Source organism: Humulus lupulus, chromosome 1 (assembly GCF_963169125.1).
Source record: "Humulus lupulus chromosome 1, drHumLupu1.1, whole genome shotgun sequence".
Classification (NCBI taxonomy): domain Eukaryota; kingdom Viridiplantae; phylum Streptophyta; class Magnoliopsida; order Rosales; family Cannabaceae; genus Humulus; species Humulus lupulus.
In genome coordinates this window covers 281,691,442-281,703,834 of record NC_084793.1, presented here as the reverse complement: position 1 = coordinate 281,703,834, position 12,393 = coordinate 281,691,442, and the positions used below count along the sequence as shown (strand labels likewise).

The 12,393-nt window shown below is 30.0% G+C and overlaps 1 protein-coding gene across 1 annotated transcript; it reads left to right on the top strand.

The window, feature by feature from the left end:
- Window positions 1-498: 498 nt before the first annotated feature.
- On the top strand, window positions 499-1,512 carry LOC133807343 (bZIP transcription factor 11-like). Its single transcript, XM_062245607.1, has one exon. The coding sequence runs from the start codon at window positions 591-593 to the stop codon at window positions 1,212-1,214; it is 624 nt and encodes a 207-aa protein (XP_062101591.1). The 5' UTR covers window positions 499-590; the 3' UTR covers window positions 1,215-1,512.
- Window positions 1,513-12,393: the final 10,881 nt, after the last annotated feature.

Genomic DNA, 12,393 nt, shown 5'->3' with positions numbered 1-12,393 from the left:
CAATCCATATTAGTACTCTCCGATTAATTAATCCCACATCGGTCAATCACTAACATGGTTGGTGCTGGTCGCTGGCCATGATTTTCTCATGTCGACCGGCTACACGGCTCGCTCGGCTACAGCAACACTTAGCCGAGCCATACACGTGGCTCCACGTCATCACGCTCCCATACTATTGGCTAGTTCCATGAACCTCCTACGAAAACAAGACACGTGTATTGCGTGGCTCCCAGCCGCTTTTCTTTCTTAGTGACTAAGCTTAAAACATAATATCCCATTCTTTAAGAAGAGGGACCCAGAACAATATGTCACCCTCCTTTTAAAAGTAAACTCACTCCATGTGGACCCTACTATAGTGCCACCTGACTCAAAAGCTATGAGACGTACTTATACAGGTCTATATACACATACGATTTATGACGAAATTGTCCTTGGTGCAGAGGACTAATTACTAAAACGGTGCCATGATCTTTGATCATAAATACGAGGCCCTTGGGCTGAACTTCTTCCCTTTTCCTCCGCTTCTCTCTCTCCCTTTACTTATTACAGAAACTCTGGTTAAGTGAAGAAGCTACTTAGTATAGACAGCCATGATTTCAACTTTTCCACCCATGTTTCCTTCCTCCGACTCAATCCTAGGAAACCCATTTCCGTCCTTCGACGGAGGATTCACACCGTGGGACTACCTCGACCTTTTGCCGGCCGTCCAAACTCCCGAACCGGTCGAATTCACCTCCAACTCGGCCGGTTCAGGTGATACTATGGCCCAGTCCTCCAAACCCATCATGTCCGTTTCTGGGTCCGGTTCGGACGACCCGAACAGTAACCGGTCAAATTCTAAACGGGAATGTCCGGACCAGCCGAGTTCTGTGGTGGACGAGCGTAAGCGGAGGCGGATGATATCGAACCGGGAGTCGGCGAGGAGGTCACGGATGCGTAAACAAAGGCACTTAGAAAATCTAAGAAACGAAGTGAACCGGCTTAGAGTCGAAAATCGGGAATTAACGAACCAGTTACGGTTGTTTTCGTGCCATTTTCAGTGCGTGCGAACCGAAAACGGTCAGCTCCAGTCCGAACACGCGGCGCTCCGACAGAAGTTGTACGACATAAATCAAATTTTGCTTTTTCGGCAACTCCAACAGTTCTCGTTACCTACATATATAGAACCATGCAATAATGTCATTTCAGAACAAACTCCATCGTTAATCACTTAATTATTAAAATCAACCCTCCTAAAAAATCAATTAAATTATTAAAAAAAAAACAAGAACTAGAGTCTATGGTTTTGTAAATTAACATCGATATTATTATTATTATTATTATTATTATTATCAAAATATGTTAACAGACAATGGTGGTGGGTAGTTTTTGGTTAATAATTTTTGTGGTTTAGAAGAAAAAGGGGCTCTCCCGTCCAAAACCGGGTGATTATTGTTGTGTAAAAAACAATTGGTCTTCTATATATATAATTTAGCTATAGTTAGTAGCGTTCTTGTTTGATCTTTAAAGCTCCATTCTTCTTGATCTTCTCTTTTTTCTTATTCTTTTTCTTTCTTTTCTATATACATATATATATATATATTATATATATAGAAGTCGTTTCATTAAGCTCCACTTTGGGAATATCCAAGTTATAATCTGAGCCACTTAAAATATATATTGGCAGTCTGATAAAAAGCACTTAAATTAGTGAGGATTTGATGGTGGCCAAACTTTTTCCATGCTTCATACTATAATTAAGATCATGTTGGCGATGATTAATAGAACACTAGTTTTCTCAGAAGCGGATTAAAAGTTCAAAAATACTAAAATACCCTGTCTCGACGCCGTTTAATCCACTTTTCTCAGGGACAACATTGTCCAGGCATATATATACATTATACGTATTCAAAATGATTTGATATATATATATATATTTATTAAAAATTGGCATGCCACAATGATTAGCCAAGCTATACCTAAGCAAATATTGTTTATGTAGTTTGTCGCTGACGTATGATTCCACCTGTCTTAATTTGCATTTATAAATATTCACCTTGGAAAGCACGGCCAATGATTTCATTCCCAAATGTTCTCTATGCTGCAACTAATGTAATTTTAAAATAATATTAGTTTCTCAAGTGGTTAGTTGTCCGTTTTTCGTTTAGATTTTTTCAACTTAAATTTTAATTTCTCAAATTATCACGCGTTTTCTTAGCGGAAAAAATTAGTTTTATTATGCTAATGCATAAAAAATTAAATTTTTTAATATTTACTGAGAACATACAATTTTTATTTTTTATTATTCAAATTAAGTATTTTAAAAAATTCGTCAATACAAAATTATATATGGTAAACAATTAATTGTCAATTATTCAATTATAATAATGAGTGACAATATGATAAATAAAAAAATAACTTGATGTGTCAAATTTGATCTATGTTATATTTTATGTCAAATTTGACACAACTTTTAACATGTGCTAAATTTGGCCCTTGAACTATGTTCTGTGTAGAGTTTTGCCTCATGAATTATTTTTTCGTGGTAAAAATCTCCCTGATCTATAACAACTATTGTAAATGTGCCTCGTATATTGCATATCATTCATTTTTTGAAACAGTTTACTCATATAACATTGATGTTGCGCTAATGTGGTGAGATTCGACAGTTCTAACAGTCAAATACTTCCATATATAGTGGTATAATGACAAATTTTGAGAATATGTATTTGCATTCTTAGAACTAATTTTGATATGTTTAACGTCAATAATTAATCTTGATTTCGACTAACTGTAATTAGTTAAATAAATAATCGTATTGTAACTATATATGTGGCATATGGCTACATAACAAATTGTTTATAAAAATGAACAAAATATAACAAAAATAGTATGTTTGCAATAATTTTCATAGTTCTGTGGGTATTTTTCCAAAAAAAAATAAAAATTAGCTCACGGACAACTCCACAAAAGTTATATAATTTAGGTGAAAAATTACATTTTGTCCATTTATATATATAATAGGTTGTGATAAAAAAATATATTTACTCAGAAGCAATTATAACTTTTGTGTCAAATACTTTTATCCAAAATTATTTTAGTGACCATAAATATGATGACATTTTTTTATCATAAATTTTGTTACGACAAAAGGTAATATCTTTCGAAGTGAATCAATATTACAATTTATATAGTTTAATTTATGATATGTTATTAAGAAATTATTTAAAATTGTATACTTGAATTTTTTTATAAAAAAATAGCAATTATTTAAATTATTGGCAAAACAGTTCCATAAATATTATCCAAACCCATGGTGGTATGAAATATATAATTATCGCAAAAAAAAAAAGCTGTACAGATTTTTTTTTTTTTTGCTGAAATAAAGCATGTACAGGAACACTACGCGCAGTGAATTATTATTATGTGTCGTTTTCTACTCTGAAGCCAAAGTACAACTATCCATGCCCTTTTTATCAAGTAAAATTGATTGGTTTTGGATTCAATGCAAAGAATATGGAAACTTTATCTTAGATTAATAAGTAAAGCGTTTTAAGTCTCAATTCTTAAAAAAAAAAAACTTCAATAATTAATCTTTTTGTGAGGGTGGATGGGGAAATATAATAAATATGGGAGACCGGGGCCACAAATTGTTGCAGAAGACGTAATCAAATCAGTCCTATAATAATAAAAGGTTTACCCCGTCACTTCCATTTCAATTACCTTTCATTTGAAAGAGTAAGTATTTTAATGGTATAATCTATAAAAAAAATACTTCTATATTAACTCTCTTTATGATATTTTGTTTATTATAATAATATATGTATAGTGCTGCAACTCAAAATACACTATGGATATTCCCCGCATATTTTAATTTATTTAAATTGCTTGCACCACTAATTACCTATTAATATTCAAATATTGTGCTCATCGAACTTCAAATCTTACTAGCCCATATAAATTTTATTCCAAGTTCAAACCCTAGTTAATAATTACCATACACTCTAATTTCTTTATGCACTTAGTTAGTAAACAAAATATATTACATGATAGATATAAAGTACCAATAAGTCAAATTTTATTTGAAGGGAAATTTGTTTAGACTAAACATGTAAATTAAACCCTAAACTTTGGTAAGTTGTAATGTATATATAATGACTGTTGATGCGTACTATTCAAATAGGGCCAATACTAAGATCACCTAATCACTCATTAGCTTTAGTGGGGGTAGGTTTGAATATGAATATGAATCAAATATCAAATCATTTACACTCCAAAAATAAATTATGTTTACGAACCAGCATGAGTCACCCTTCACTCTTCAAAAATAATTATCAATAATATAAATGTAGATATATATATATATATATATATATAAATGACAATTCCCAATCCCTCTGTCCCAGTTTGTCACTCCATCAGGCTTTATTTATTTTTTCTTTAATAATGCAAGACAACCAATTTGATTGGATGTTTCTAGATCATTTTAGATTTAATTAAAGTTTAGCATGCAAGAGAGGTTTCCTTTTACATTCGATTTTACAAAAAGAAAAATAAGAAAAGAATGGACGGCCCACGTGAAATTGATGGGGCCCAACAAGCCCGGTCTCGGTTGGGGCCTTGCTTGGTTGCTCCTATATCTGATTGTCAAGTGTTACGTAATTTAAGTTTTTGGTTGATGACGTTATTATCTTTTTATTAAATACTTCCAAAGTTGGGGGTTCACTTTCTCATTTTGTATTTTTACCTATTGTTTAAGCCTACTTGACAAAATAACTTTTTGATTTCAATATTACTTTATATATTAATGATTTTTGCACCAAAACTTCCAAGAAAATATGTTTGTCTCATCCTATCTTCTAAATGTTTAGGTCAAAAGTTAAGAATACAAGTGTACGAAAGGCCAAAGCCTAGAAAATTATAAATTTCTTTGAACAATTTTGGCCATCTTTCCTTGGGGCTAGGAGCTTTGCTTTTGTAGTACGTTATCAATGCATATCTTCATTCTTTTTTTTTTCCAAAAGGAAAAACATACTATACACATAATCCTAATAAGAACTTAACTACTTTTAATTAGACAATGAGTAAAACCATTATTGGGGTAAGAGAATTCAGTTCATTTGATGGATTTGCTAGTGCTAATTAGATCATATAATTAATAATTGATGGCCCTAATTAATCTTGTTTCGAACAAGTGTGGATGACATTTATCGTGTTATATATCTGTCTAAATATTTTATAAATAAATAAAATATAATGGATTTGCAAGTGAGGAATGATTTACTATATTAATTTATTGTGTAATTAATATGTTTAGACAAACTTCTTATCAAACAATGACACTCAATAAAAACAAGAGGTAGAGAGCCAAGTCTTGAAAGATGAATATGATGGATACCTAAGCCTAAAATGACAGATTCTATAAAGTTTTTTATTTAGTATATAAAACTCAACCAAACGTGATTTCGAAAAGAATCTCCAAAAGAATGATGCTCGATCCATATTATGTTGTACTTGCCAAAATTCGAAAAGGATGTCCATTTATTAATCTTAATAATTAGTGATCACCTAATAATATCCAATAAGATAAGTTCATGTGCCATATGCATGTTGGATAAATATGGGAATGATAAAATGATTCTCATATATTGAGTAGTGTTCACTAAATTTTGATACGCAAACACATAAAATCATAAGAAAATATTAATGTCAAGTGAAATGATATTATTCTATCATTGTCATTACGTGCCCTTTCTCATTCTGTCTCTCTACTTTAATTAACAAAAGCCAAAATGAAAACTTTACACTTAATATATATGCATTCATAATTTTAAATGAATCATAATTTAGTAATTAAATTTTGATCAACATTTAATACAAGTAACCAATTACACATATTCTCATTTATTCATTATTATTATTATTATTAATGATAACAATTGTGCTTTATACAGAAATTTATCCCATCTTCAATACATGCTAAAAGTTGTTTCATATATACTTGATATATGGTATATCAAATTTGACTCAATTAATATATGTTATATTTTTAATGAATTTTCATTAAACATAAAAGTTAATTTTTATATATTTAACTAATATCTTGATTTAAAACTCAATTAAAAAATATATATATTGCATTTATTAATTATTATTGATTTTTAATTTAAAAAAATTATAATTGGTTTTTTTTTTTACTTTTAAATATCATATGGCCTTTCTTTAGGAGCATACTATTAAATATTATGTGAAATAATGAAATATAACATTTGGAAAATTTTATGCTATAAATATATCATTGGCAAGGTACTGATATTTGAAATGGAGATAGGTTATTTACATTGATTAATGATTATCAATAATTATTTAAAATTTTAAGTTTTACGTATTTACTTTTATCATTAATTTTTTCAATAGTTTTAGCAATTTTTTTTATATATAAAAAATAGTTAAAAAAGTAATGAGAGATAGGGCAACTCCCATGGTGTTCTCTATTTTTTAGTCAAAACTTAGTTTATAGGAGACGTTTTTTGTCACGACCCGACCTCTAAGTTGTGACAGATTTGCAATATCCATAACTTGGGTGGTCAAAGTTCAAACTTTGACCCTTGTTGTAAAATAATCTTTATAAATGATCATTTAGTTTATATTAAATAGTACTATAAGTATAAGTCAAAATAATGGAATAATTCCTATAATTATATATAAAATATATTAGTAATAAAAGCATAATCATTTATCATTATACATAGAACAATAATATATTCACAGTTATGTAGTCACCAAACAGTTAAATTTAATAAGTCATGGAACACGAAAATAATAATTAGCATCTATCATTCCTCATTCCTAACTTTTAGATAGCTAATTTAGAGATACAAACCATAAGACTCCAAATCAAATACATATATAATATTCAAAAGATAGGACTACGGCACTAAATAGAACTAGCTAGGCTAAACACATTGGCTCCATCAATAATTCACCTTCAACATTCACATCATTGGGTTCCTGGAATGGGAGAAATATAGGGGGTGAGCTTATAAAGCCCAGTAGGAAAGCAACTAATATCATAGGACCCAAAAGTTTAATACAACCCCTGCATGGTTAGCTTAAAAAACAAAACATACATCATCATGTATAAACCAAAATAGTGAGAAACCACAAATAATCATAAGAGCATAGCTACATGTGCACATCACACCGTTCACTAGATCCCTAGTTCCAATTACCCACCATAGAAAAACCCACATCCTAAACCGGGTAGCCGGACCTGATAACCACCACAAGGGGAAGGCTCAGAACACTTCATATATACAGACGCTAGGTCTTTACACCTATAGGTGAGTAGACACCTAATCTACCTATGATGATACAGAGACTAGATTGTGAAACAACAACATGCACAAATCATGATCACTATGGCTCTCATCAGTATAACCAAATGCAGGTAAACATGAAAAGTAAGAAACATATTCCCTTTATATTTTAGAAAATTGGGCAGCATAACAACTGCATTTGAATAAAGCCAAAAAATCATAACCTGCATAAATAAGTGAACAAAAATATATCTGAGATTTAGTGCCCTCAGAATAGATAAAAAAACATACAGATTAAGCTTTCTATTTTTCAAACATTTTACAAATATCAAAATTGGAATATGTTTAATGCAATTCAATATGAATAAAATAAGTACAATAATCAAGTTGAGTCCCTACCTCCTTAGAATTTTCAATTTGAGTCCAAAGCGACGCTCCTAAGCTTAACGATGATCTTAGAGTGATTTAGTCCAATTTTAATATCACGTTTTTCCTACATGCATTAAATGAGCAAACGATTATCATCATAGCATTCCTTATTCAAAATCGTGTCCAACGACATATAATATGACCATATTTAAAATTTCAAGTTCCCGAACCTTACCCAAGCAGTGCACAGTAGCGGTTGGTTGCAGCAGTGAGCGGTGTATCGGAAACGTCGACGAAGGTAGGCGTGGCATATATCAAAATGACCACATCAGCAAGTAGATCACGTTCACGCCAACCATCAGTCCAAAAAAGTGCTCAAACTCGTCGGAACGTGGCGGAGATACCCAAAATCTCGAAGAAGAAAAATTGTGAGTTGATTGGAATGACTTAGTGGACGATGTTTCTCTCTTCACGCTAGTTCCATTGGTATCAACCAGTCAAATGGAGGTCGGAGTTGGTCGGAAGATCGCCTCAAAGTTTTGACAGCAAAACTTTGGAGTATCCATACGAGTGCGTCCCTGCTCTGATTGCCACCAAACTTTAGGGTTGTTGTCGTCGCTGGTCAGGGAAGCTACAGAGGTGTTGCGTTTCGAAAATGGTGGTCGGCGGTGGTTAGGTTTGGTGGCTGTCGTTGCTTGCTGAGAGAGAAAGAAAGAGTCTTTGACTCTTTTGACTCGGTGGGTCCCATTTATATAAAAAAATATTTTTTTTTTAAAAATCTGAGTCTTTACATTTTTAATGTCTTATTTGGAAAACATTGAAAGTTTTTATTAATGACTAAAATTGTAAATCATTAAAACTATGGGGAGACGTTCCAAAGTGGGAGTCTACCACATGTCAAGCAGAGACATCTAATGTCTCCCTTTGAGAGACGTGCCAGGTGTCATGGGAGACGTTAGATGTCCCTCCTGATTAAAACCCTCACGCCTCCTTCTTCTTCTCTCCATGCATACACAGAGACGAATTTGGGGAAATTTTCTGGCAATTTTAGGGCATTCAAGCTTCGACTTTGGCTCCATTTTCAAGCTTTTGAGGTAATTTTTGTTGAAAAAAACTATGGGTTTAGCATTAGGATGAGATATATATGCGGTTTTGTGTGTGTTTTTTTTTATGATTATGAGTTTTTATAATGGATTTGTAGGGTTTTCTTGGAGTAAGAATTTATGGTGGAACTTGTGAGATTTTGACTCAAAATTTCAATTTCAAGCACACATTTGAGGTAAGCTTTTAAAATTACAAGAACAAATCATTGTTAAAATGATATTTAGTGATATTTTTCTTTATTAGTTTTGATGATTAGTAGATTTTGAGTGGGTTTCTAAGAAAATAACTTTGTTGACAATGTAGAAAACAATTTTAATTTTAATTTTACATACCACATTGTATAGATTTGTTTAAAGTATATATGTTTATGATTTTTTTTAATTTTTATTATTATTTCATTCTAAAATTACATATATTTGTATATATATTTTTAAAAAAATTTATTAACATTTTAGCTAGGTTAATTATATATAGTTATGTTTTGTTAAAATTTATTTATTAAATAATTTTAAAAATTAGAGATGTGTGAAAAGTTATATGTTTTTGTTGATTAATGAGTTTTTAGTGACTTAATTGTTAGAGTTTTTAAGTGTAAAGATTTGAACTCTATATACCACATTTTTTGTTTAAGTTGATTAGTGGCTCATTGGATTTTTTTTTATTTGTTTAGTAGTCATTCATTTATTAATTAATTTAATTTTGTAGATTGTAGTTTTGTTGGAGTGAGATTTTAGAGTGATTTTTGCCTCAAAATTTCTATTTCAAGCACACCTTTGAGCATGTAATTAAGTTTCTAAAATTACACGAACAAGTTATTGTTAAAATGATATTTAGTGATATTTGAATAGTAATATTTTATTTATTAATTAATTTAATTTTGTAGGTTGTGGATTTAATAGCAAAGTGGATTACAAAGTAACACTACTAGAAATATACGTTTTTACTTCGTTTTTTACACATAGAATATAAAAAAAACTGAAGTAAAAACCTTTCAATGGGTTTTTACTTCACTTTTGGGAATGGTAGAACAAAAAAAATAGGCTATTACTTCGGTTTCTTAAAAAAACGAAGTTAAAATAGAAAATGAGCAAGGGTCATGTTTGGTTTGCACACTATATTGAGGCTTTTCACTTCGGTTTTTATGAAAAAACTAAAGTGAATAGTGGAGCAAACCAAACGCGACCCTAAAGACTTTTACTTCGGTTCTTATATAAGAACCGAAGTAGAAATGATACTTTCTACTTCAGTTTTTATATAAGAACCGAAGTAAAAGAGTTTTAATACCTTTAATATATAGCTCTCGCCTCATTCGTCTCTCTGAAGCAAAAATCTCAAACGCCGAACCCAGAAAACCTCAATTGTTGTCGTACTCCCACGAAGGTTTCACTAAATATACCATTTTTTATGTTTTTTTTACCATTTGAAACAATTTTTCTTACTTAAAAACAGAAATATTAGTTCCATTTTTATTTTTTGAGGGAGAAAATAAAGACGTTAGGTGTGAGTATTTTTAGGGTTCAAAAATAAGTATTGTTATTGGACTTTGACTGGTTTTCTTACATTAAAATGTGTTCTTGAGCTTCAAAAAATGTATGAATCACTAAATCTTTGTTTGTATGATTTTTTTTTTTATTTTCTATATTATTTTCAGATTTTTTTTCTTATAGATATAATGTGTTTATTGTATATAGGTTTTAGAGTTGCTAATATTGATTTAGAGGTTATTTTGAGCATCAAAGAAGGTTTGTTGCCTTAAAACTTTGTTTGTGTGAATTTTTTTTTATATTATTCCGAATTTAATACTTACTTTTTAGTATATTTGTGTTATATTTTTTATTTATTTTGTTATTTTATATAATGTTATTAAATATATATATATATTAGTAAAATTTAAAAATTATTGTGACTTGCTATTTAAATTTCTAAACATAGCTTCGATAGGTAATATTGTTGCCAATGTTAGAACTTGAAATGTTTGGATTATTAGTGACATTTGTTTTTTATTTTCTATAACTAGCTAGCTTGATATGTTGTTTAATGATTATGTAACTAGTTTAATTAATTATGTAATTGATTTTTATTTGTTTTTGTTTAAGCTTTTAGTAGGGTTGTTGATTTAGTTGCCAATTTGATATTGATTTTGGGTGACTTCAAGAGTAATATTGGAGGTGAGTAATCTTTAAATTTTATTTATTACTATTGCAATATTTATTTATAAAATTAGAGTTAAATCATGCATGTTTTACTTTAGTGAAGTAGGTTATGAGAAATTTGTTGTTGGCGGTGATATAAGAATGGAATTATGTGTGTTGATTTTGTGTTTGTTTGTGTTGAATTTATATATAATTATAAAATTGGGATATGCTACAAAAACAAAAGAAACTCTGCCAATTTTTTATAGATTTTATTAATTGTTTTCCTTTTTCAATTCACACACTATGTCGAGATATTTTGTGTATTATTTACAGGTTTTTAAAATTTTGGAGATGTTAAAATGTAGTTGATATGCTACTGAAATTTTGTTAGACTTAGGAAAATTTAATAATTAAACTTCAATTATGTTGGATGTCCTAGAAAAAAGTACTAGGAGTGGAAGATGTAGAGGGATATGAAATTTGGATAAAAGTGCGAGAAACGAAGAAGACTCTTGTCGAAGATAATTTGGACAAAAAAATTGAAGAAAGAGTTGTAAGTGTTTTAAAGCAAAGTAGGAGTTTTTTTTAAGTGTTGTTACAAGTTACTAATTTAATCTATCATTGGTTTGTTTCGTAGAATGAACTAAATGACAAAGTTACTAGTAGCCAAATTGTCTCCAAGGGTCGGGAGGACATCTTGCCAATCCAACAAGAATAGTTAAGCTGATTGATAACTTAAATTTATTAGTAAGGCTATTTTGTTTATACATACATTTAGTTTTATGTGAATGTATATATAAATGTTTAGCCTATTTTACTTAATTACAATTATGTGAATGTATATATGAATGATTAGGTTATTCTACTTAACAATTATGTGAATGTAAAAATATTTTATTTTATAAGAATTTTAATTCTAAGTGTACAAATTTTGTGATTTTTATTTCTATTATAAATTAAATGAAAATAAACCGATTCCAATTATAAAAAAAAAAAATATAAATTCATATAATTAGACTATTTAAAAAAATTAGGGCAAAATATACATATATAAAAATAGAATTGAGCCATTTAAAAATAATTAGAAATAATTATTAAAGGGGGGGGGGGGGAGGCTTTCTACTTCAGTTATTATGTAAAAACTGAAGTAGAAAGTGGGGATTCTACTTCGGTTATTATGTAAAAACCGAAGTAGAAAGTGGAGATTCTACTTCGGTTTTTACATAATAACCAAAGTAGAAAGTGCCCACCAAGGAAGCGTACCCCACTTTCTAATTCGCTTTTTACATAATAACCGAAGTAGAAATCCTATTTTTCACTTCGGTTTTTAACTACTTTTTACTTCGCTCCGAACTACTGCGGTTGCGAATTTTAGCGAAAACCGAAGTAAATCCAGCTTAAAAACCGAAGTAAAAGCCTTTTTTTTCTTATTGTGTAAAGTAAATTTGCTAGCTAAAATTATTAATTGCAAGAGGTACATACATTCT

What these genes read in the sequence shown, in the direction of transcription:
- LOC133807343 (XM_062245607.1), top strand. Translation starts at nt 591, where the DNA reads ATGATTTCAACTTTTCCACCCATGTTTCCTTCCTCCGACTCAATCCTA.